This window comes from Melanerpes formicivorus, unplaced genomic scaffold (genome assembly GCF_026170545.1).
Source record: "Melanerpes formicivorus ecotype bairdi unplaced genomic scaffold, bMelFor1.0.p_v2 SCAF_67, whole genome shotgun sequence".
NCBI lineage: Eukaryota > Metazoa > Chordata > Aves > Piciformes > Picidae > Melanerpes > Melanerpes formicivorus.
In genome coordinates, this window is record NW_027142419.1 from 3,660,908 (window position 1) to 3,686,294 (window position 25,387).

At 56.5% G+C, this 25,387-nt stretch overlaps 3 protein-coding genes across 3 annotated transcripts; 2 read left to right on the forward strand and 1 right to left on the reverse strand.

Moving 5' to 3' along the window:
- Window positions 1–817: 817 nt before the first annotated feature.
- Window positions 818–6,395, reverse strand: CUNH1orf50 (chromosome unknown C1orf50 homolog). The gene is made up of 4 exons (XM_068162829.1): window positions 6,253–6,395; window positions 5,271–5,357; window positions 3,102–3,233; window positions 818–2,158 (listed from the first exon to the last, which is right to left on the reverse strand). The coding sequence occupies exons 1-4, from the start codon at window positions 6,376–6,378 to the stop codon at window positions 1,976–1,978; spliced, it is 528 nt and encodes a 175-aa protein (XP_068018930.1). The 5' UTR covers window positions 6,379–6,395; the 3' UTR covers window positions 818–1,975.
- Window positions 6,396–6,472: 77 nt separating this feature from the next.
- P3H1 (prolyl 3-hydroxylase 1) lies at window positions 6,473–14,880 on the forward strand. The gene is made up of 15 exons (XM_068162828.1): window positions 6,473–6,983; window positions 7,482–7,634; window positions 7,844–8,033; window positions 8,520–8,651; window positions 10,169–10,308; window positions 11,693–11,782; window positions 11,894–11,946; window positions 12,296–12,417; window positions 12,581–12,708; window positions 12,802–12,897; window positions 13,029–13,179; window positions 13,654–13,771; window positions 13,981–14,056; window positions 14,209–14,349; window positions 14,423–14,880. Exons 1-15 carry the CDS (start codon window positions 6,498–6,500, stop codon window positions 14,531–14,533), a joined length of 2,187 nt encoding a protein of 728 aa, XP_068018929.1. The 5' UTR covers window positions 6,473–6,497; the 3' UTR covers window positions 14,534–14,880.
- A 1,615-nt stretch (window positions 14,881–16,495) lies between these two features.
- On the forward strand, window positions 16,496–22,176 carry CLDN19 (claudin 19). The gene is made up of 5 exons (XM_068162830.1): window positions 16,496–16,760; window positions 17,869–18,033; window positions 18,252–18,339; window positions 19,537–19,683; window positions 21,821–22,176. The coding sequence occupies exons 1-5, from the start codon at window positions 16,538–16,540 to the stop codon at window positions 21,867–21,869; spliced, it is 672 nt and encodes a 223-aa protein (XP_068018931.1). The 5' UTR covers window positions 16,496–16,537; the 3' UTR covers window positions 21,870–22,176.
- The last annotated feature ends 3,211 nt before the right edge of the window (window positions 22,177–25,387 follow it).

Consider the following 25,387-nt stretch of genomic DNA (forward strand, 5'->3'; position numbering starts at 1 on the left):
AGACTAAACAGCCCCAGGGCTCTCAGCCTCTCCTCACCAGGCAGTGCTCCAGGCCCTTCAGCATCCTTGTAGACCTCCCTTGGACTCTCTTCAGCAGATAGATCCTTGTCCCTCTGGTACTGGGCAGCCCATAACTGGTTGCAATATTCCAGGTGAGGTCTCACCAGGACTGAGTAGAGGGGGAGAAGAACCTCCCTCTCCCTGCTGGACACACTCCTCTGAATGCACCCCAGGACTCCATTGGCCCTCTTGGCCCTCAGGGCACATTGCTGTCCCATGCAGAACTTGCTGCCCACCAGCACTCCCAGGTCATTCTCCACAGGACTGCACTTCAGCAGATCACCTCCCAACCTGTCCTGCTGCAGTTGATTCTTCCTTCCCAGGTGCAGGACTCTGAGCAAAGAGTCACTGCAGCACCAGCAGTAGGTTCAGACATTGAGACAGAAAGGCACGAGTCAAGAGGGACCTGGGAGGAGGAGGCTATGGCCAATATGCATCTGCATTGCCCAGAGAACATGTAAGGTCATCTCAGGAAGGTGAATAAGCCATAGGAGAATCTGGCCAGACCTGACATTACATGCCAGAATGCAGCCTGGACATCTTCTCCATCAGTACCATCCCAACTTGGCTCCTCACAGAGAAGCTGTGCAGCTGGGCAGAGGGAAGACATCTCCTCAGCAGCTCTGCTATTTGCCTCTCCCCATTTCTTAGTGGAAATTGCAAGGCTGCAGATATCCATCCAGCCCCACAGACCACCAAGGCTCCGTGGTAAAGCCAAAGAGTTGCTTGCCATGCAGACAAGGACAGAGAGGCTGTCTCAGAGTGGCAGCTGAGACCAACACTGATTTATTTTCTCTGCTGCTCTGGCACAGAGGCATTCAGTGTCCCTGCACCCTCACAGCTCAACCACACAAAGTCAAGGGGAATGCACAAGGAGTGTGAGATGTGCACTTTCTGAAGAGCACCTGAGGCCTGCCTGGCACTTTTGAGGACACTATTCATAGTTTCATAGTTTCATAGTTTCATTCAGGGTTGGAAGGGACCACAAGGATCATCCAGTTCCAACCCCCCTGCCATGGGCAGGGACACCCCACACTAGATCAGCCTGGCCAGAGCCTCATCCAGCCTGGGCTTAAACACCCCCAGGGACAGGGCCTTGACCACCTCCCTGAACAACCCATTCCAGGGCTTCACCACTCTCATGGTGAAGAACCTCCTCCTCACATCTAGCCTGAATCTCCCCACCTCCAGCTTCATTCCATTCCCCCTAGTCCTATCACTCCCTGAGATCCTGAGAAGTCCTTCCCCAGCCTTCCTGTAGGCCCCCTTCAGATACTGGAAGGCCACAATGAGGTCACCTCGGAGCCTTCTCTTCTGCAGACTGAACAGCCCCAACTCCTTCAGTCTGTCCTCATAGGAGAGGTGCTCCAGCCCTCTGCTCATCCCAGAGAAGAGAGCTCCAGGTCACATATGCTTGATTTAAGGGTTCAGGCCAGCTGGAACAGAGACCAACAGACTTGGGTCACAACAGACCTTTCTGTGTGGGGCTTTGACCCCTCTTGCCAAGCCCCAGAGCTTCCTAAATATGGACATTTTAATGAGGGGCAAAATCCAGCCCTGACATCATCACCTACCACAGGCAGCCATAAGGAGATACACCAGCCAAGCAGGACATATTTTATAGCATTATTGCATCTGCCCCAAGCATTTTTGCCCCAAGCCCTCCTGGATTTGACTCCACCTGCTATTATCTGCCTCTTGCTTCAGCTTTGCTTAATTCAAAGAAATAAATTACTCCAAGCCCCTAGAAAATCCAGACTGCAGAACTGGTCTCATTAAAGCACAGAGCAAGTACTGGTGGCAACAGCTTTTTGTTTTCTTGGTCTCCTTCCCTGCCCTGCCTTTGGCAGCATGCAGGCACTGTGTGTACTCACACAGGGACTCTGCTCGGGAGGTCCCCGTGTGGTCACTGATGTCACTGGGTCAGGCCCTGGAAGTTGGGCTCCACACACGGGGGCAGTGCTGCCTGCCGGCTCAGCAGCTTGTCCAAGACGTCAAGTTCAGCATCCCGTCTCTCGATGTCCTCAAACGGAGTCCAGGACATATCATGCTGCAGCTTATAGGCACCAAGAAATTCGTGAGGACTGGTCCCCCATTCCTGGAGAAAGGAGAGATTCACAGCACTTCTCAGCTTCCCTTGGGGCTAAGCTGTGCTAAGATCTCCCTGACCTGCAGAGAGCTCACAGAATCATAGATTGTTAGGAGCTGGAAGGGACCTCAAAATGATTCATTGAGTCCAACCCCCCTGCTAGGGCAGGGCACAGGAACACATCCAGGAGGGGTTGGAAGCTCTCCAGAGCAGGAGACTCCACAACCTCTCTGGGCAGCCTGCTCCAGGCCCTGGCACCCTCACAGGGACAAAGTTTCCCCTCCTGTTCCTGTGGCTCCTCCTCTGCTCCAGCTGCCCCCAGTGCCCCTTGTGCTGTCCTTGGCCATCCCTGAGCAGAGCCTGGCTCCAGCCCTGCACATCTTGATCCCCAGCAACGAGGGCAGCCCACAGGCTGCTCTGCTCCCAGCTCCAAGCCCCAGCTCCCTCAGCTGTCCTCACAGGAGCTGTTCTGCTGCCTGCAGCAGCTCTGTGGCTGCACTCTTTCAGGCAGTTCCCTGAGGTCCTTCTTGAACTGAGGGGCTCCTCTATGTGGTCAGTGCTTTGCTCTGAACCCATCACCCTGCACATAAGAAAATGGATAGGCTGGAAGAAGGATACCTCCAAGAGCTGCAAACTCACTCCCTGGGCTGAGGAGGAGGAGACCATCCTGCCAGACAGCCATACCAGACAGGGAGGGCTCAGAGCACATTTGCAGCTCTTCAGGGAAAGAGCTGCAGGGATCGAAAAGCAGAGTTGAGGTCCAGGCACCAAAGGTCTTCTTGCCCACCATCCACCAAGAGAGCTCCCTAATATCTCTCTTACACCAGCAGATACCAACTGAGCAAGAGCCAAGTGGTCAAGCTGGTGCTTTTGCTGAGGTTCAGAAGTGTCCAGGCACCAGCAGTGTGGGGTTTTCCCCCTCTCTGCTTCCTCGGGGGCTGTAACCACCCACCTTAGGAGACAAGATGGAGAAGTACCGCTGGCCGCTCTCCCGCCGGTACATGTAGTAAATGTTTCCTGGCTTCTTCACGAGGTTGCAGGCCACGTGGTGCAGATCAGCATCTCTGTTAGCTTCATCCAGAACCTACAACACCAAATGAAACATTTCCACGCTTGAAATAAAATGAGAACAAGCTGTGGCCTCTCAGGAGCTCAGGAGATGTCACTTGACTCGCTGCTTGCATGGCCTTGTCCTCCCCAGTGCACATCTGGCTCTCAAGTGACACATCTTTACTTGCCCCAGGAAAGAGAGGCTTCCAAAGAGACAGAAGTTTTCTCCAAGTTTCCCCTGTCATCTGGACCTCAGAGCCCCTGAGCCCCTCCAAGCATCAAGGACCTCATCACCACAGCCCCAGGTTTACCTCTGTGCCTGACCCCACCATGTGCTGGACTCATTCCTCACTTCCATATGCAGCTGCCAGACCCTCAGGGCTTCCCTGCTGTGGTCCCCGAGGGAAGGGAACAAGGAACAAAGGAGAGTTCTTCTCCCCAGGTCCACCAGCTGACTGTTCCCCAGCTCCATCTCCACCAGTTAACAATTCCATGACGCAGTGGCCTTGAGGGCAGCAGGCCAGCAGCAGTGACTGGCAGGTCTTTTCCCACTCACCCCCAAAGGTGAAGGCTGAGTTGAAGAGGGCAGCCAAGCAGTGCTGGGGCCACCTGCTCCAGCAAAGGAGCCAGGACAAAAGCCAAGCCCACTGGGAGGCAACAGCTCACCCCTCCCAGGGGCTCAGAGCCACACTGGCACCCCACTGTGCCAAGCCCTGCTGGGAGCACAGCACACCCTGCAGGGACAGCTGTCACCTGTCCCAAAAGCAGAGCCACTTCTGTCCTGCCTGACACCTGAGCCACCCTTGCTCCTCCCCTCAACAGATGCCTTCCTGAGATATCAAGGGCTTGAAGAAAGCATCAAAACCAAACCCCCTGTCTCCAGCTGATACCAGACAATGAACTCCTATTTTCCACTGAACCTTCTCTTCTCCTGGCCATCAGTCACATCCAGACTCCAGCTTTTCCCAAACCTCTGGCAGTTAAGCCACATGCTCATCTCCCTCTGCTCACAAGCAGGCTTGTGACACCATTCCCCACTACATCCTCTCTAACTGAGAGATGTAGGAAAGGAATTGGCTGGATGGTCACATCCAGAGGGCAATGCTTAATGGTTTGATGTCCAGATGGAGGGTCCAGGTGAGCCTCAGGACCAGTGCCATTCAGTATCTCCATCAGTGAGGCACAGTGGAATTGAGTGCACCTGCAGCAAGTATGCAGTGACACCAAGCTGAGTGGCGTGGTTGGCACACCTGAGAGACAGAATCCATCCAGACAGACCTGGACAAGCTTGGGAAGTAAGCCTAGGTGAACCTCAGGAGGTTCAGCCAGGCTAAGTAAAATGCCCTGCACCAGCATCAGGGAAACCCTGGTATCAATCCAGGCTGGGGAAAAGGGCTGGAGAGCAGCCCTGTGGAGCAGGACTTGGGGTGCTGACAGGTGAAAAGCTGGACAGGAGCTGGCAGCAAGTGCTGACTAGCCCAACCCTGGGCTGACCTGGGCTGATCCCCAGCAGGGTGGGCAGCAGGGGCAGGGAGGGGATTCTGCCCCTCTGCTGTGCTCTGTTCAGCACCCCTCCCCACAGTGCTGGTGCAGCTCTGGTGTCATCAGCACAGCACAGACAGGGAGCTGTTGGAGCAGGGCCAAAGGAGGCCACAGCAGTGCTGGCAGGGCTGGAAGCCCTCTGCTGTGAGTTGGGCTTGGTCAGCCTGGAGAGAAGCTCCAGGGACACCTGGTGGCCTTTCAGTGCTTCAAGAGGCCAAGCAGAAAGCTGGGGACAGACTTTTGAGCAGGGCATGTTGTGACAGGACAAGGGGTGATGGTTTGAACTCACAGATGGGGATTCAGACTGGGGAGAAGGGAGAAATGTTTGACACTGAGGGTGGTGAGAGCCTGGCTCAGGCTGCCCAGAGAGGTGGGAGATGCCCCAGCCCTGGAGCCATTCCAGGTGAGGTCTAGTTGCAGATGTCCCTGCTGGCTGAAGGGGACTGGACTCCATTTTGAAGGTCCCTTGCCCCCCAGAGCAATCAGTGCCCTTGTGACTCCAAGGACAAGGCCACAGACACATCCTCACCTTCCGTGCCTGCTCCTGCAGGGACCGGATCTGCTCGGCGATGACAGTCAGCTTGCTGCAGGCATTGGCTCGGATGAACTCCTCCCCCTGTGAGGAACAGCAAGCTCTGGGCAGGACTGGCAAGAGCTGTGGCCCTTCAGACCCTGCCACGCTGAGCCTGTGCTGGAGAAGCAGCAGCCATGGCCCCACTCCAGGCCGGAACAGGGCTGTGGGTGGTGCAGCAGCTGCCTCACGTGTGGCTGTGGAGAGCCGTGGAGTCCTGGGCACCGGGGTGACAGCCATGGAGCAAGGGCCAGGCACTGTGAGCAGCCTGCACCTTGGGTGGCAATGGAAGGGAGGACATGGTGGGAAGAACTGGGGTGTACCAAGAGGTAGCAGGATAGACTGGGAGGAGGCAGCAGGGCTTAAAGAGAAGCATTCAGCTGGCGTGAGAAGGTGGGGACACACTAGAGGAGGACGTTGCTAGAATGCAGAAGGCACTAGCAGAGCAGGCTGGGAGGCACTGGGAGGTGCAGGACTTGTCAGGAGGAACTGGGGGGGACTGGGAATCACTGCCATGGAATAGATTCATCAGGGAGCACTGGGATGGACAGGGACAGAGGGCAGCAGGACACTCCTGGAAACACGAAGTGCAGCAGAACACACGGGAGGCAGCAGGACACTCTGGGATGGACTGGGAGCTTGGCGGGGTGTTCCCGGAGTTTCTAGGGGGGCAGCAAGACACAGCAGGAGGCACAGAAGTACCACGGGAGGCTGTACGGGTCACTGGGGACTGCAAGCAAGTACAGGGAGGAAACGGGGCGCACTGCGGACCACCGGGAGGACGCCGGGGACCACGGAGCGCAGCGGGACGTGCTGGGAAGCATCCGGGCCGCCGCCAGCTGACGAGGCTCCTGGAGACGGCTGGGAGGGAGCGGGACCCCGGGCACCCGCACGGCCCCGGCCCTGCCCGCCCCGCCCCGCCACCGCGGCCCAGCCTCACCTGCTGAACCTGCCGGGCCAGAGCCACCAGGTCCCCAGGCTCCCCGACGCGGGCGGCGCGGCCTGCGCCGCCCTGAACCAGAGCCAGGCCCAGAGCGGCGCCGCCCGCACCGCCCTCCGCCGCCATCACCGGCCGCCGAGCCCCTCCCCTTCCGCCTGCGGGGCGGAGCCGCGGCGCGCGCTGCTCGGCGTGCGGGGCGGGCGCCGCTGCCCGGGTCGGGGGTGGCGAGTCCGCGGGGCTCGGCGATGGCGGTGCCCGTGCTGCCGCTGCTGCTGCTGCCATCGTCGCTGCTGTTGCTGGCGCGGGCGGCGACGCCGCCGGAGCCGGGACCGGAGCCGGGATCGGAGCCGGGACCGGCCGATCTCCCGCTGCCGGCCCAGCCCCCGGACGCTCTGTTTGCCGCCGGCGCCGAGGCGTACTCCCGGGGCGACTGGCCCGCCGTGGTGCTGCAGATGGAGCGGGCGCTGCGGGCCCGCGCGGCCCTGCGCGCCCGGCTGGTGCGGTGCCGCCTGCACTGCGCCAACGCCACGGCGGGACCGGCGGAGGGAAGCGAGACCCATCCCGGATCGGCGATTAGCGACCTGCTTTTCTTCCGGGGGCTCTTGCGCCGCGCTGCCTGCCTACGGGCTTGCGGGCCCCCGGCGCCCTCCCGGTACCGGCTGGGCGACGAGCTGGACCGGGAGTTCAGCAAGCGCAGCCCCTACAACTACCTCCAGGTCGCCTACTTCAAGGTACGCGACCGGCGACGGAGCTGGGGACGGGGCTCAGGGCATTCCGAGGGCGACAGGACCGGCAGCGATCTCGGGGAGGGAAGGCATGAGGTATCCCAGTGCGGGCGGATCTGCAGCGGGCGCGATGCCCGGAGGGATCTCGGGACTCAGGGAGCGAGGCCTCGGACGAGACTTGAGAGACCTGGGCGGGGGCGATCCCGCTGCGGGAGGTTGCTGGTGGGGACGAGGGTCCTGAAAGCTAGGAAGGGTCCGGAATCCTCCCCAGCGGGGTGGGGGATTTTGGACGGCGGCCCCGGGTCCTGCCCATCCTTCCCCTCGCCTCCTACACGCCGCCGCAGTGCCACGTCGGAGCCTGCCGGAGCCGCCCCGTCACTGCCGCATCCTGGCTGCGGGACCCCCCGGCTGTGATGCCCCAGGAGCAGGGATCCCCCCGCCGTGCCGTGCCGTGCCATGGAGTGGGAGCTGTCTCACCCTTTCCCTGCCTCCTGTCCTGCCCAGATGAACCGGCCGGCAAAGGCGGCATCAGCGGCACACACCTTCTTCATAGCCAACCCCGGACACCAGGAGATGAGGCAGAACCTGGAGTACTACCAAGCCATGGCAGGCGTCCGCAAGGAGGACTTCACTGACCTGGAGGCTAAACCCCACATGGTGAGACACCCTCCCCTGCCTTGGGCAACCCTTCCCAAACATCCCTCTGCTGCTGGACCTGGGGTGGTCACACCACAGCTGTGGGGTCCTCAAGCTCATGAGATGCCACCTTAGTGCAGGAGCTCCATCCCTATCCTGTGGCACCCCAGGTGCTCCATCACAGGGAATGCAGCATTGAGCTCCCCCCATCATTTCTCCTTCCTCTGCAGAGTGAGTTTCAGCTGGGTGTCCGATTTTACACCGAGGAGCAGCCTGCTGCTGCCGTCCTGCACCTGGAGAAGGCACTGCAGGAGTATTTCGTGGCAGATGCCGAGTGCCGCGCGCTCTGTGAGGGGCCCTACGACTATGAGGGCTACAACTACCTGGAGTACAACGCAGACCTTTTCCAGGCCATCACAGGTGGGAGCCATGTATGCTCTGTTCTTTCAAGAGAAGGGGACAATGCTGGGGTGTGGTGGCCCTCAAAGAGATACCCAAAGGCCCCGGGGGAAGGTGGGTCCCCAAAGAGAGCAAATCCTATCTATCCTAAGTTTCATCTAGAGGAGTATGGCCAGTAAGTGGCAGGAGGTGTTTGCCTCTTCCCAGCACTGGGGGTAATGCCCAGGAATCCTTAAATTCCAGGAGGATATGAAGCAACAGAGAAGGCCAGCAGAGGGGTGCCAGGACGAAAGGGTGGGAAGAGGATGGCCACTGCATCTCCGGAGTGCGGTGCAGCCCACCACTGGTCTCACAGAGGCGGGCAGCCATCATCCTTGAGAGTTTCTACCACTGAAAAGCTGGCAACAGTCCCACTGTGAGCAGGAGGCTGGAGAGGATACCCATCAAGGTCCTGTCCACAAGCCTTTGGGTGGTCACAAGTAGTGACCTGGGTTTTCTTTCCCCCAGATCACTACATGCAGGTGCTGAGCTGCAAGCAGGGCTGTGTTACGGAGCTGGCCTCACAGCCTGGCCGGGAGAAGCCTTTGGAGGATTTCCTGCCCTCACACTTCAACTACTTGCAGTTTGCCTACTACAACAGTAAGCACCTTGTTGCCCCACCTTCTGCTGGCTGTTGGTGCTGGACAGCATGCTCTGCACAGACAGGCAGAACTCGAGAGACTCGGAGAGCAGTTTAGAGAGCTTCAAAGACCATCTAGCCCAACCTGAGGTGCAGGGACAGCTCGCACTGGATCAGATCGCTTGGAGCCCTGTCCAGCCTGGCCTTCAGTACTTCCAGCAGTGGGGCATCCACACCTGGTCCAGTGTCTCACCAGCTGCATTACAGAAAGTTTAAAACCACTGCCTCTTGTCCTGTCACTGCAAACCCTGCTAAAAGTCATCCCTATCTTTCTTTTAAGTCCTGTGTAAGTACTGGAAGGCTGCAGTAAGGTCTCCCTGAAGCCTCTGACCACTTTTTTATCTCTTGACACACTCTTAACAAGCCCGTGCTCTTGTTGCGCTGCGTACCCCAGAGCTGGATGCAGCCCAGGATACAGTTCCCTTTCTGGCGGCGGGTGCACGTTGCCAGCTCGTGTCCAGTCTTTCCTCCAGCAGGATCTCCAAGTCCTTCTCCACAAGCGCAGCTCTAAACCCATCCATTCCCCAGTCTTTAGTGATACCTCAGGAGGACAGTCTCACAGTATCACTTAGGTTGGAAAGGACCTCGAGGATCATCGAGTCCAACCTATCAACACAGAGCCCATGACTAGCCCATGGCACCAAGTGCCACGTCCAATCTCCCCTTGAACGCCTCCAGGGTCGATGACTCAACCACCTCCCTGGGCAACCTGTTCCAATGACGAACGACTCGCTCGGTGAAGAACTTCCTCCTCACCTCGAGTCTAAACCTCCCCTGGCGCAGCTTGAGACTGTGTCCCCTTCAAGGGGACACAAGGTGTCACTTCACCTTGCTGAACTTCCTGAGGTGCACCCAGCCCGAAATGTTGATCTGGCTCTTGCTGTTCCTGATGGCAAGAACCCTCCATGTCAGCCTAGATGCTCTGTTCCTGGACATTTTCCCTTTCCCCATGAAGCAACAGCCTAGAGAAGGATGTTTGTTTGTGCTCCTGCCAGCCATCCACCTCTTGTAAATGTACCAAATTTTATTTTCTATTCACCTTCTTAGAAAAATAAGAACTGTTCCTGTGCAAACTTCTCCAAAAGCAGGAAAGAAACCCAAAATGAAATCTGAGAAGACTGAAAAGCTGCAGTCCTGTAGATTGAAGTGGGTCAGGGCACTCAAGTGGCTGAAAATTGCAGGTTTTCCTGCAAATGGTTGGGTTTTGCTGCCTGAAAATAGGCTCCAAGATGTTTTCCAAGCGAGGAAACCACCCAAGCAGTAGCCCTGGTTTCTGGTGAGGGGACTTCTGGAGGCAGGAGAGTGCCTCAAACTCTGCATTTTGCCTTGGTAGCAGCAGCTCCCTGTGCTCCAGGCTATCTGTCCCACTTGGGGCACCGTTTGGACAGCAGCAAGGACTTTGTCTCGTTTCTCCTTCCTATCCATGTTTGCTCTGATGCTCTGGGATGTCTCCTCACCAGCCCATTTCTCTTTGCAGATGGGAATTACGAAAAAGCCATTGAATGTGCAAAAACCTACCTGCTCTTCTTCCCAAGTGACGAGGTGATGAGCCAGAATTTGGCCTATTACACTGCTGTCCTGGGTCAAAACCTGGCAGATCTCATCCAGCCTCGAGAGGTGAGCCACCTGCTGGGATAAACCTTTGCAGCGACATCTCCCCTCCTTGGGGCCCTTTGCAGAGGTCTTGGGGTCTACTGTGGCTGTGTTTGCTGTGGTCCAGCCACCCTTTGGTGGCAAAGTGGAGAGGAATGGATGGATGCAAGATCAAACAAGTTGGAAAACAGAGAAGAAACTCAAAAGCACCACTGGCAAAGTATCTTTGGCTAAGGGAAGCAATTTAATGAAGTGCAACAAGGGCAAGTGTAGAGTCTTGCACCTGGGAAAGCACAACCCCCTGGATCAGTATAGGTTGGGGACTGACCTGTTGGAGAGCAGTGAAGGGGAAAAGGACTTGGGGGTCCTAGTGGATGAGCCAGCAATGTGCTCTTGTGGCCAAGAAAGCCAACACCATTCTGGGGTGGGTTAGAAGGGCCATAGTTAGTAGGTCCAGAGAGGTTCTCATGCCCTTCTACTCTACCCTGGTGAGGCCACATCTGGAATATTGTATCCAGTTCTGGGCCAGTTCAAGAAGTACCTCAGGGTACTGCTTGAAAGAGTCCAGCTCAGAGCCACAAAAATGATGAAGGGAGTGGAACATCCATATGAGGAGAGCCTGAGGGAGCTGAGGCTCTTTAGCTTGGAGCAGAGGAGACTAAGGTCTGACCTCATTCATGTTGATAAAGATGTGGAGAGTGAGTGCCAAGAGGCTAGAGCTCACCATCTGCTGGGTGATGCCAAATGCCAGCACAAGGGGCAGTGGTGGAAGCTGAGGCATAGGAAGTTCCATGGGAACAGGAGGAGACATTTTTTCACTGTGCCCACTTGGATCTGTTCCTGTGTGATGTGCTCTAGGCGATCCTGCTCTGGTAGGGGGGTTGGACTGGATGATATTTCAAGGTCCCTTCCAACCCTTAATGTTCTGTGATTCTGGGCAGGCCTGATGGCTTGCACAAATGGGTCAGCTCTTGTGGGAGAGATCTGCAAGAGGCAGACAGGCTTTTCAGGAAAATCTGAGCCCACCTCTGCCAGGCTTCTGCAGCTGAAGTGAGTTACTTAAAAATTAGAGGACTTGGCTTCATAATAGCTGCACACAGATGCTCAGGTGCTTCCTGGGAAATGGTAGATGGAGATGGAGGTCTCTGCCTGCATCAGCTGGGGTGGGGAAGGGAATCAACTTCTGAAGAGCTTCCTGCAGGGGAGGCATGCATGTGCCTCACTCTTCCCTGTCCACATGGAATGGGGAAAGCCACTTGCTTCCAGCTGTCTGAGGGACTGAAAACACAGGTCTGGCACAAGGACTGTAGGAGTGATGTAAACCCTGCACCCTCCTGTCCTTGCCTGGGGCCTTTACAAAGCCCTCCTGCTGTGCCCTCACCCCATCCCTCTGCCCTGCCCACCACAGGAGATCCAGGCATACCGCCGGCGAAGCCTGATGGAGAAGGAGCTTCTGTTCTTCAGCTACGACGTCTTCGGCATTCCCTTCGTGGACCCGGTGAGTGCTGCTGGACCAGGCTGGACACAGGGGCCAGAAGGCAACAGGCTGAGTGATTCGTTTCCCAGCTGGATCCTCATCCAGTTGCTGATGTTTTCTTTCTGGCTGCAGGACACATGGACACCTGAAGAGGTAATACCAAAAAGGCTGCAAGAGAAGCAAAAGTGAGTGTTCCCCAAGTTCGTGGCAAAGCCTTCCCAACAGCAGGAACAATGGGATGTTCCTCCATAGAGTTTGGACCAAAGGCCATGACCATGAAACTGCTGCCAGGGAGGGTTTTTGGTGTTGGGGCAAGGAGATCTTGCTGGAGGGCAGAACTTTGCTCTGGATCAGTGCTTGGGGGTGATGGGGATGGGTAGTTGATTCTGAGCAGCTTGAATTGAAGGCTCCATTGTGATAACTCTCTCCAGCCTTGGGCCTTGCCACTGCCTCTGGAGACAGCTTGTCCTGCTGCCCCTTGTTCCTGACGTGGGGGCAGTGGGACAGTAGAGCTGATGGCTGCCATGTGCCCAGGGTGGAGCGGGAGACAGCAGCACGCATCTCAGAAGAGATTGGCAACCTCATGAAGGAGATTGAGACACTGGTGGAGGAGAAGTCCAAGGAGTCTGCTGATATGAGCAAGTTTATCCGAGAAGGTGCATAGGGCCAGGAGAGAAAGTGGGATGGAGGCCTCTGTGTCCCCTGCTACCAACTCACGTTCCCTCTGCATGGGTGGTGGCAGGATCACAGCTCCCATCACCACTCTATGCCAGGGTTGTTGGCACCTATCCCTGTGTCCTGATCCCATTTGTGCTACAGGTGGCCCCTTGGTGTACAAAGGAGCCAGCGTGACCATGAACTCCAAGGCCCTGAACGGCTCCCAGCGCGTGGTGGTGGATGGGGTTCTGTCTGCCGAGGAATGCCAGGCGCTGCGGAGCCTCACCAACGTGAGCACAGGGATGGGATGGCACAGGGGCTGTTGAAGGGTCCCCGTCCTGTGGTCTGGAAGCCAGACCAGTGACACCAGTGGAGTTTTGCAGGCAGCTGCTTCTGCTGGGGATGGCTATCGTGGGAAGACGTCTCCTCACACCCCCAGTGAGACCTTCTATGGAGTGACCGTGCTCAAGGCCCTCAAGGTTACAGTGGCTGTGGGGAGGAGAGAGAAGCAGGCTATGGAGACAGCAAGGCAGGGCTTGAGGGCAGGCAGCTGCCCCTGCTTGCCCAACCTGCCTGGGGCTGAGGCCTGTGTCCTCTTCATCCCCCACAGCTGGGCCAGGAGGGCAAGGTGCCCCTGCTGAGCGCCTACCTCTACTACAACGTGACGGAGAAGGTGCGGCACATGATGGAGTCCTACTTCCGCCTGGAGGTTCCACTCCACTTCTCCTACTCCCACCTGGTGTGCCGCACAGCCATCGACGGTGAGCATGGCTTTGGAGGAGCACAACCCAAGGAGAATCAAGTCTCCTATGGCCTCTTGTCCTGTCTGGGTCCCCTCCAACAGCTGCTTTGGTCTGCTCTTGGACCTTTCCAAAGAGACCTCCTTGCTGCTCCTTCTCCCTAAAGGAAGATGTGAGGAGCTTGTCTGTGAGCCCACTCTGGGATCGTGAGCAGCTCTGTGGGTTGCCTCCAGTGGCTTCTTGCTGTGCTGGATTTCAGCATTTAGGATCAGATGCTGGGAGAGGCTGGCTGGAGGACCATGGGGAGGCCATGGGACAAGTCAACAGAGACTTGTGCTATGCAAATAGCCTCTCATGGTCCATGCTCCAGCAAGTAGGAGGGCTTTAGGTTACGACTGATTTTCTTGTCACCTCCAAACACATGGTGCCTGGGGACAGACCCTGGTCCTGCAAGGTCAGAGGGGTCCTGATGTGCCAGGTCTTGTTTCACCCTAGAGAAGCAAGAAGGCCGGAGCGACAACAGTCACGAGGTGCACGTGGACAACTGCATACTCAACGCAGAGGCTCTGGTGTGTGTGAAGGAGCCCCCAGCCTACACCTTCCGGGATTACAGGTACTAGTGGTGTCTGTCAGGCAGAGGTTCCCCACCTGAGGACACCACGACTTGCTGGCACCTGGGTTGAGAGGAGCAGGGTAGGAAAACAGCCCAACCTGGGCTCTGCTGCCTCTGGCACTTGCAATGGTTGGGGCAACTTCAGACATACAGGCTTGCTGAAGCTGTGGTGATGGCTGTCGCCTCCGTTTGTCCTCTGCTTCATTTAGTGCTATCCTCTACCTCAATGGGGACTTTGAAGGAGGAGCTTTCTATTTCACCGAGCTGGATGCCAAGACTGAGACTGTAAGTGGCTCAGCTCCTTGAGGATCCTTGTGCAGCACCAGCCCAGCTCTTGCTGGCTCTGTCTTCTGTGCCACTACGAGGGATGAAGCTGAGTTGAGCTCGTCCCCTCACCCACCTGCTGCATCCTGAGCCAGGTCTCCCATCCATTGCAGGCTGAGGTGCAGCCTCAGTGCGGCCGTGCTGTGGCCTTCTCCTCTGGCTCAGAGAACCCTCATGGAGTGAAAGCTGTCACCAAGGGCCAGCGCTGTGCCATTGCCCTCTGGTTCACCCTGGACCCTCGGCACAGCGAGCGGGTAAGCTCCCTCCCGGCAGCAGGAGGGCTCAGGGTGCTGTTGCCATGCTGACTGCCATGGGTCTGTCCCACAGGAGCGTGTGCAGGCAGCTGACCTGGTGAAGATGCTCTTCAGCACAGAAGAGGGGGATCTGCAGGAGCCAGAGCAGGAGCTGCCAGCCTATGTGGGGAAGGATGAGCTGTGACATCTCATGGGGACACAGCCATGGACAGTGACACCAGCATTACAGATCCAGACTACTCAGCCATGGGCATGCCAGCAGGGATCCTCCCTATGCCCCCAGACAATATGGGATGGGGAGTTGGGGGATGTCCTGCTCTACTCCAGCAGCACTCAGCATCCCCCCTGCAGAGGTGACCTGGGACTATCATGGAGACTGTGGGTGGAGTCACATGGGGGACAAGGGAGGGATGCTCTTAGGGGTGAAGATCCAATGCTGAGTAGCAGGCATGTGCCTATCTGCTGAGCTGAACCTGCAGCTGTTTAAGTGCCTTCTGCAGAAAATGGGTGAATAAAGAGGGGTTTTTCTAAGCTGTCTCCTGCTGAATGGGAACTGGAGTCTGCTGTCCTCCCACCACCACTGGCTCTTGTCCAGTGTTGGGCTGCATCCTTTTCACCTTGCAAACTTGAGGGGTTTGCATCCCTGCAACCCCATGAAAGTTCTGGAGTCCTCAGTGTAGGAGAGACATGGCCAGAGAAGGCCACAGCAGTGCTGGCAGGGCTGAAGCCCTCTGCTCTGAGGCCAGGCTGGGAGAGTTGGGCTTGGTCAGCCTGGAGAGAAGGCTCCAGGGACACCTGGTGGCCTTTCAGTGCTTCAAGAGGCCAAGCAGAAAGCTGGGGACAGACTTTTGAGCAGGGCCTGTTGTGATAGGACAAGGGGTGATGGTTTGAACTCACAGATGGGGATTCAAACTGGGGAGAAGGGAGAAATGTTTGACACTGAGGGTGGTGAGAGCCTGGCTCAGGCTGCCCAGAGAGGTGGGAGATGCCCCAGCCCTGGAGCCATTCCAGGTGAGGTCTAGTTGCAGATGTCCCTGCTGGCTGGCAGGGGTTGGACTGGATCCCTTCCTACCCCAAACATTCCATGATTCTATGATTTTATGGTGGGACAAGGGGGACTTTTTGAAGGGCAAGCAGGTCCTGTGGGTACTGCAACACTTACATGAACCCTACAGCATCCCCTGGAGCGTGGGGAGGGACCCATGACTTCAGGCAGGAGGGAGCTGTCCTTGAACAAGAAGGACATTGAGCATGGTGGCACCCTGGAACAGGGCATCAGATTGTTCCCACTGCTGTCCAGCCCTGGCCATTACCATAACCATCCAGGGAATGTGAGTAAATAAATCCTGGCCCACACTGTAGGGCTCTGCACCCCCAGAATATTCGGAGAGAGTGTAGGGCAGGTCCTGCTCAGCATGGGGAGGAGAGAGGAGGGTGCTGGTGCGTGGTTCCTCCCAGACAAATGGATGGTCCCGGTGGTGGTTGCCCACCACTGTGCTGTCCAACCCTGGCCGGCGGCGTGCGTGAGCAGACTGCTGATGAGGCCGGGGCGGTTAACCATTGCCAGGTCCTGGGGCTGCTGCTTGCTTGGTGTCCCCAGGGTGGTGGCACGTGTCCCCCCACACCCTGTGTTCTCCTTCTGCGGGGGGGCATCCTGCCATCAATGAAGGCTCTTGTTGAGCCATGGGTAGTGTGCCTGGAGGGCCAGGCCCGGCCGTGCAGAGGGCATGATCCCCTTCCCCATGCTCGTATTGAATTCCTGCAGCCACCCCCGGGGCTCTGCAGCTCTGGAGGCGGGGTCCGGGGGTGCAGGGCAGCACGGGTGCGGTTGGGGCCCACCACCCCCAGCCCCTCTTCCCTGCCTCCCATGGGGTCCCCCATTTTCCTATCTCACTCCAATGTTGCTTGGGGGGGGGGTGGTCCCCATCTCCCTCAAGACCCGCTGGGGCCGAAACCCGCCCCGTGCCCTACAGGGCAGTCCCCAGGACCCAAACCTTCCCCCTCCACCGGCCCCAAATCTCCCCGCCCTGGTCCCCGATCTGCCCCTCCCATACCCAATCCCCCGACCCCTCCTGCAGCTGCCCCTCGCCTCTTCCTTCCCCCAGCCCCTCCAGTCCTGCCGGGGCGTGGCCGGGGTGGAGCCGGGGTGGCGGCGGGCGCCGGCGGGCTGCGGGCGGCGGCGGCGGCGATGGGCGGCGGGGCGCGGGAGCTGGCCGGGTACCTGGCGGCGCTGGGCGGCTGGGTGGCGGCGCTGGCGGCGGCCGCCTTGCCGCAGTGGCGGCAGAGCTCGTACGCGGGGGACGCGATCATCACGGCCGTGGGGCTGCACGAGGGGCTGTGGATGAGCTGCGCCGCGCAGAGCACCGGGCAGGTCCAGTGCCGCCTGCACGACTCGCTTCTCTCTCTCGACGGTGGGTACGGACGGGGTCCCGCTGCTCCCCCGGGTCAGCGCTGCCCCGGCTGGCGTCCGGGCTCCCCGGGGCGTCCGAGCTGCCCTCTGTCCCGGCAAGGCAGAGCCCCCCTGCGGGTTTGACAGTCCCCCACAGCCTGTAAGGGGCTGAGCTCCTCTTACGGGTTTGATCGCCCCTGATTAGATTGGAGTTTCTCCCTGGGTTTGAAAATCTATGCTATGGGGCTGAGCCCCTCCTGTGGGTCCGAGTCCCTATAGAGGTCTAAGCCCCTCTGCGGGGATGAAACACACACCTCCATATTGCTCGGATCCCCTCTGTATGGGTTTGACTGGCCCTTCAAAAGAGTCTGAACACTCCCCATGGGTCTGAGCCCCTCCTATGGGTTTCACCCCTGCCTCATATGGATATGAGCTGCTCTATGAATTTGACCCCCCAGCTCCTGTGGTTCTGAGCCTTGCAACAGGTTCTGAATCCCCCACAACAGGTCTGTATACTTCACACATCTGAATGCCCCCATGGGTCTGAACCTCCATGCCCCTTCAATAGTCTGAGCCACCAGCAGGTCAGGGACCCCCCTCAGCCATGGGTCTGAGCAAATCTGATGTGCTTAAACCCCCCCAAAAGGGTCTAAACACCCTTTTCCCCTTCACTGATTGCCATAATTGTGGGTACAAGGCTTCCCCTTCCACCCCGTAGCTCTGAGCCACCCCTTGGCCCCTATCCCCACTCTGTGTCTGAGCCCCTCTTTTCCTCATGGGCTGGAGCCCCGTTGCTCCCACCCCTGGGGTTTCAAGCTCCAGGTTTGGGGACTGACTGTTCCATGAGGCCATCACAAGCGCCAGACTGCATCACTCTTGTGGCTTTTGAGGACCTTGTGGGTGAGGTGTTTCCCAGTCCAGGAAATCAGTGTGAGGATGAGTGTGGCAGAGAGAAAGGTCAGGGAAGGCATTGGGGTAATGCCTGGAATGGAGGTGGGGAAGGGGGGACACAGGAGCCATGCAGTAAGGACAGGGTTAAGGATAGGTTGGTCCCCAGCGTGGGACGAGGTGACCTTGTTTTCAGAGACTGGCACAAGCTGGTGAGCAGCTTTTCTCCCCACCCCTTGCAGTTCACATCCAGACTTCCCGGGCTCTCATGGTGATTTCTCTCCTGCTGGGCTTCTTTGGCATCATCGTGAGCGTGGTGGGCATGAAATGCACCAAAGTAGGTGAAGAGGATCCTGTTACCAAGAGCCGCATTGCTGTTGCTGGAGGTGTCCTCTTTGTTCTCTCTGGTAAGGCAGCTCCAGGTGTCTCTCTGATGTGTAAAATCTCAAATGCCTTCTAAAAGCTGTTTGATGGAGCAAGGGGAGAGCTTTGGTGATGGCTGGTGGTGTTCATGTCCAGCATTTGATGTTTAGCTGAGGATGTCCCTGCTTACTGCAAGGAGGTTGGATTAGATGACCTTTAAAGGTCCCTTCCGACCTACCCTCTTCTGTGATTCTGTGAGCAGGTCTGTGCACGCTGGCTGCAGTCTCCTTGTATGCAACACAGGTGACCTACGAGTTCTTCAGAGAGAGCAGTGTCCCCATCAACGCCAGGTGAGAGCCCAGCTCCTGGAATGCTCTTTGTCCAAACCTCATCTTGTCCCTTGCAGGTTGTGGCAATGTGGGGCCTTAGGCAGATGTGCCACATGGGGTGGGACCTCTTCAGCCTCACACATGCCATGTTGGAGAACATGTCCCTGGTGGTAAAGCTGTAGGTGGTGCCACCCTGACTTTACAGAGGGTCAGAGCAAGAGCACTCATACAGAATTTCAGCCTAAGGGAGGATTAAAACACAGAGAAACTGGCGAGGTGGGCAGAGGAAGCCTTATGAGGTTCAGCAAGGGCAACTGTAGGGTTCTGCACATGGGGAGGGACAACCCCCCTGTGCCAGCACAGGTAAGGGGTGATCTGCTGGGAAGCAGCTCTGGAAGGATCTGGGAGGACAAGAAGTTCAGCATGAGCCAGCAATGTGACCCTGTGGCCAAAAAGGCAAATGTTCTCCTGGGGTGCATTAAGAAGAATGTGGCCAGCAGGTTTGGGAGGTTCTCCTTCCTCTCTACCCTGGTGAAGCCACTTCTGGAATCCCAGGTCCAGTATGGGTTCCATAGCTAAAGGGTGATAGGGAACTGTTGGAGAGAAGCCAGCAGAGGCTGCAAAGCTGCTGAGCGGCCTGGAGCATGTCTGTGAGGAGGAAAGGCTGAGAGCCCTGGGGCTGTTAGCCCTGCAGAAGAGCAGCCCCAGAGGGGATCTGTTCAATGCTCAGCAAGGGCTAAAGGACCTGTGGGAGGCAAGAGGATGAGGCCAGACTCTTTTCACTGGTGCCCAGTGACAGGACAAAAGGGCAACAGGCACAAACTGGAACCCAGAAGGTTCCATCTGAAGATGAGGTGGAATTTCTTTGGTGTGAGGTTACTGGAGCCCTGGAGCAGGCTGCCCAGAGAGGTTGTGGAGTCTCCTTGTCTGGAGAGATTGCAAATCCACCTGGATGTGATCCTGAGCAACGTGCTGTGCATGCCACTGCTTTAGCAGACGGTTGCACTGACTGATCTCCAGAGATCCCTTCCAACCCTCACCCTGACAGGATTCTGTGAACCATAGTAGCTGGCTCTAACCAATGTGAAAGGTGAGGATGGCTGGAGAGAAAAGGAGACAGCATCCAACTTGTGGCCTTATTGCAGTCTTGAAGCATTCTTTGGTCTTCTGTCTTTTCTGCACCCTCATCCTGATGCTCCCTTCTCTCTCTTGCCTTAGGTATGAGTTTGGCTCAGCTCTCTTTATCGGCTGGGGTGCTGCCAGCCTCACCATGCTCGGGGGGTCTCTCCTGTGCTGCTCCTGTCCCGCCAAGGCCCGCCAAGGCCAGCAGTACTATCGGCAGTCGCAGCCTTCCACGGCTCGGGAGTACGTCTAATCCCCAACCCTTGCCTCCTGCCAGCAAGTGCCTCCCTCCCCTCTCAAAACCAGGCAAGACCCTGGCACTCCCACCCTGCCTGGTCCCTGGATGGTCCATGAGACCTTTCTTGTTCTCCTCCTCATCTTCCATATTTCAGCACTCTGTGTAGCACTGTCCTCTAAAGCAGGGAGGGGGTTTTGGGGGTCCCAGCTCCCATACACATCTCTGCCATGCTGCCTCTAGCTGGGCATGCTGGCCTCCTCTGGTGTCACGAGCCCATTGGTAGGTTGCATCTCTGCCTTGATGTTGGCTGGAAACACTTAGGTGAGATATTCTTAGCTCAGTGGGTTCACAATTTGCCCCACGTTGGGCACCAATAAATTATGTGGTGGTGAGAGAAAGTTCAGTTCTCCCCCCCCACAAAGAAACCACGGCTAGCTCAGTCAGAGAAGCAGAAATGAAATAAGCTGTATTTACAAGCAGGATGAAACGCAGATGGATAGATACACAGTGTACAGTATTTACAATATATACAGAAATACACAGCAAAGAACGCAATACAGAGCAAAGCTTTCCCTCCAGCCAGGAGGGTCCCCCCCTGTGCCCCCTCTCTCCCCCTACCTCCCTTTTTTTTTTCTTTAAAAAGGGTGAGAGCGAGAGCAAAGGTAATTATGAAGGAGGAAATTCTGTTAGCTCAAAGCATATGCAAGAATTAGTTTCTCATCTGTTAGTTCAAGGTTAACTCCATCCAGCAGCTGTTGCTCAGAGACTGAAAACAGACAGACTGAAAAGACAGACAGAACTGGGACTGAGATTCAGACTGAACTTAAAGTTGCATTCTACCAATCTACCAGTGAAATTAGTTTAGGATATCTTGTTTTCAAAACACTCAGCCAGAGTGTTCCAGCAGCTGTCCCTTTCTTAAAGGCACCGCCTAAACCGGCCACACCTGGGATGTCCAGGGCGCGGGTGGCTGGAGCATGTCCACCAGCAGAGCAGCCAGGTGCCGCCACTGCCCACGCTGCCGGTCCTGCAGGGGGGTGCCTCACAGCGGCGCTTTGTACTGGGACACCCACTCCCCACCCCATGTTTTGGGGTGCCAAGCCAGCACTTGGTTTGCCTGGGATGAAGCTGCTGCCCACCTCCACCTGATCCAGCCCAACACCAGTGTCCCTGTGCCCTGGTTTGGGCAGAGGGAGGTTTCTTTGGGCCCTGCCTCAGTGCTTGCCGAAAGCCAGGTGTTTTTCCAATCCCTGTTTGTTTTAAACATTGTTTTTAATTCTTTGTTTAAGCCTGGTTGCTCCAGCTGAGCTAAAACCTGCCCTGGGCTTAGTTCTCACCTGGCACAAGTATGTGGCCTCGTTAAGCTGTGAAAGCAAGTGTTGGTCAAATTAAAGCAGGAAAAACAGGGCTGTGCACACAGAGCAGGGGTTGTTTTGGTTCTGCTGCCCAGCATAGTTTGTTCGAGTGCAGAGGGACTGACCCGTGAGCTCTGCGGCGTCCCTGCTGTGTCCAAACTCTGCCAGGAGCCCAGAGCAGGCACTGGAGACTTCAGCTGCGGACATGCTCATTGCCTCCACCTCCTCGTACCTCGCCTGCACCGCCGCTGCCGGCTCTACTCGGGCCGGAGCTCTGCTTCCAGCTGCAAATCCCCCAAGCCCATGAGCCCCCCGGACCTCCATCTGCCCTGCCTGTGCTGGGCCACCTAACCTGCCCCCGGCATGGGAGTGAGGCCAACTGCTGGTGGGGGTTTTAATGTTGGTTGTTGTTGTTGTTGTTTCCAAATTCCTGTTAGCCGCAGGAGCTGACTTTTGCAGTTTGATTTTACTCAATTTGATTTCAAGTTGCTCTGCTATTTGTATTTTCCTCTATTTTACTATGTTTTATTTTACTTTACTTCCCTTCCTCTATTTTATTTGATTCCTCCCCTCTATTTTGTTTTTTTTCCACCTCTGTTTTACTTTCTGCTATTTTATTTTGCTTCATTTTCCTCTAGTTCCCTTTGTTTTCCTCTGTGCTGTTTCATGCCCACAGCGCTGCCATGGGTGCTGTTCTGCTGGCAGGGGAAGCTAGAGCGTTTCCAGCTGGGGATTGATGTCTCCCTGCCCAGGGGCACTAACAGCCTCTTTCTCTTTTAAATCGCAGACCCCCTCTCAAACTGTCTTCAGCTGTCAGGGGAGAGCCGAGCTCCTAGCCTGGCTATGCCCCTTGGGTGCTCGGGTGCCTGCACCCAGCTGATGGGGTTCCCCTCCCCAAACACCCCCAAAGCTGCTGCAGTGAGGATTGGGAAGGAAACTCGTGCTCTGTAACAGCAAAAAACCAGTCCCAAGGCGTTTCACACCACGGCACTGCCCAGAAGGCTTTTAATAGGAGATGACATTAACTTTTCTGTGGGCATGGGCAGGAGAATGGGTCTGGGGGAGGCTAAATGCATTTTTGGGTCAGTTATTTGTACTAAAAATTGTGACTCAGTGGGATTAAAATATTTCCAATCGTTGGCATTGCTCCAAAATCATCTCTTTGTTCTCCCCCTTCCAGCACCCACAAACTGCTCCTTTGCTGGGTCTCAGCACTTCCCGCAGCTGATGCCCAGAGGAGCTTCTCACCCTTGCTGAGCTACCTCTGGGCAGATGTCAGATCAATGTCTTGAGTCTCATCCCATGTGTCACTCTCAAAAGAGTGGATGCAGCCTTAAAAATCCCTCAGTTTGTGGTGAAATCCCTGGAAAAGCCTGGGTGTCCCACGCAGCAGGGTTGGACCCAGCATCTCCTGCTTGCAGCCACCACTCGGTCCCTTCACAGGGTGAAATGCCACCACTTGGCCTTACCAAATGTCATACAATTGGCCCTGGTGCATCAATCCAGCCTGGCCAGATCCCTCTGTAGAGCCTCCAGCCCTCTAGCAGATCAACATCCCACCAAGCCCTGTGTTGTCTGCAAACTTACTGGGGGTGCACTCAGTTCCCTTGTCCAGGTCACTGGTGTTAAACAGGTCTGGCCCCAGCACTGAGCCCCAGGAGTTTGCTGGTTTATTCATGTATCTTCATTCTTGTTTGTTACCCTGCTTCACCAGCATCCAGAGTCCTCTCCACCTCCAGGAGGTGACCCAAACAAAGAACATCTTTATTTCTTTTCCTTTCCCCCCTTAGCCACAGCAGCAATCCCTGCACACACAGGTTTGGGACATTCTGGCAGCACCATTCGTTTGCCTCCTGGGTTTTACAAACTGTGGGGGACAAGCTCTGATTTTCATCTTCCTTAAGCAGGAAAACAATCTTTAATTATCCAACTACTGGCAGATCCACATCTCTCCCTGAGCCTTTGCAACCTCCAGGCAGCCTCACTTGAGACCTGGCAAAGCAGACTCATTTGGTATGTAATAAACCAACTGTGCTGATGAACAGCAAATAAAAACTTTCATGGGTGTCACCAGGGCACACAGCTGCAGCTCTGTCTTGCTTGGGGGTCACACCAGAGCTTCACCTGTCATGGAGATCCAAGTACCATAAACTCCTGGGTCATAACTGTTGGGAAATGAAAGCTCACAAAGCTCTTGGGTGTTTTCAGTGCTAATTCACCATTCTGGGCCAAAGTGCTGAACCTTCCATCTACCAAATGATTCTGCCCTTCTGTTCTGCTCTGGTGAGACCTCACCTGCAGTGCTGTGTCCAGCCATGGGACCCCAACACACGAAGAACATGGACCTGATGGAGAGGGTCTGGCTGAGGCCACAAAGATGACCTGCCACAAAGAGGGCTGGAGAACCTCTGCTATGGGGACAGGCTGAGGGATTTGGAGCTGTTCGGCTTGGAGACGAGAAGGCTGTAGACTGCTGTGTTTCAGTATCTGAAGGGGGCTACAGGAAGGCTGGGGAGGGACTGCTCAGAAGGGCCTGGCCAAGGGGCAATGGCGTGAAACTGGAGCAGGGCAGGTTTCGGTTGGACATCAGGAAGGAGTTCTGCACCATGAGGGTGGTGAAATACCAGACCAGGTTGTCCAGAGATGTGGCTGAGGCCCCATCCCTGGAGACATTTGAGGTCAGACTTGATGTGGCCCTGGGCAATCTGGTGAAGTCCCCACAGACTGGAAAAGGGGAAACATTGCCCCCATCTTCAAAAAGGGCAAGAAGGAGGAACCAGGGAACTCCAGGCCAGTCAGTCTCACCTCTGTGCCTGGAAAGATCATGGAGCAGATCCTCCTGGAGTCACTACTCGCTCAAAAGAATAGTGAAGAGGTGATTGGGAGCAGTCAGCATGGCTTTGCCAAGGGCAAATCCTGCCTGACCAACCTGGTGGCCTTCTATGAGCAGGTGACAAAATTAATAGATGAGGGGCGAGCAACTGATGTCATTTACCTGGACCTGAGCAAAGCCTTCGACACTGTCCCACACCACATCCTGGTCTCCAAACTGGTGACACATGGGTTTGATGGGTGACCACTAGATGGATAAGGAACTGGCTTGATGGCTGCACCCAAAGAGTGGCTGTCCATGGCTCCATGTCCCAGTGGAGGCCAGGGACAAGTGGAGTCCCTCAGGGATCAGTCCTGGGACCTGTCTTGTTCAACATCTTTGTGGGTGCCATGGACAGTGGCATTGAGTGCACCCTCAGCAAGTTTGCTGATGACACCAAGCTGTGTGGGGCAGCAGACAGCTGGAGGGAAGGGAGGCCATCCAGAGGGACCTTGACAGGCTGGAGAGGTGGGCACAGGCCAACCTCATGAAGTTCAATAAGAGCAAGTGCAGGGTCCTGCATCTGGGTCGAGGCAATCCCAGGCACAAATGCAGGCTGGGCAGTGACTGGCTGGAAAGCAGCCCTGAAGAGAGAGACTTGGGGGTGCTGGTGGACAAAAAGCTCAGCAGGAGCTCTCAGTGTGCACTTGCAGCCCGCAAAGCCAATCAGATCCTGGGCTGCATCACGAGAAGTGTGGCCAGCAGGTCGAGGGAGGTGATCCTCCCCCTCTACTCAGCCCTGGTGAGACCCCACCTGGAGTACTGTGTCCAGTTCTGGAGCCCCTATTACAAGAGGGATGTGGAGGTGCTGGAAGGTGTCCAGAGAAGGGCCACAAGGATGAGCAGAGGGCTGGAGCACCTCTCCTGTGAGGACAGACTGAAGGAGTTGGGGCTGTTCAGTCTGCAGAAGAGAAGGCTCCGAGGTGACCTCATTGTGGCCTTCCAGTATCTGAAAGGGGCCTACAGGAAGGCTGGGGAAGGACTTCTCAGGATCTCAGGTAGTGATAGGACTAGGGGGAATGGAATGAAGCTGGAGGTGGGGAGATTCAGGCTAGATGTGAGGAGGAGGTTCTTCACCATGAGAGTGGTGAAACCCTGGAATGTGTTGTCCAGGGAGGTGGTCGAGGCCCCGTCCCTGGGGGTGTTTAAGACCAGGCTGGATGAGGCTCTGTCCAGCCTGATCTAGTGTGGGGTGTCCCTGCCCATGGCAGGGGGGTTGGAACTAGATGATCCTTGTGGTCCCTTCCAACCCTGAATGAAACTATGAAACTATGGGCAGCCTGCTCTAGCTGGAGATGCCCCTGCTGACTGCAGGGGGCTGGACAAGATGACCTTGGAGGGTCCCTTCCAGCCTGGCACACTCTTTATCTGTGAATCTGTGAAAAGGGGATAACCCAAACTCATGCTGCAGCAGCTGCACCCATCAGGCACCCATGGCCCTGCGTGGGGTTGAACCTTAAGGATTCGCCAGGCGCACAGTGC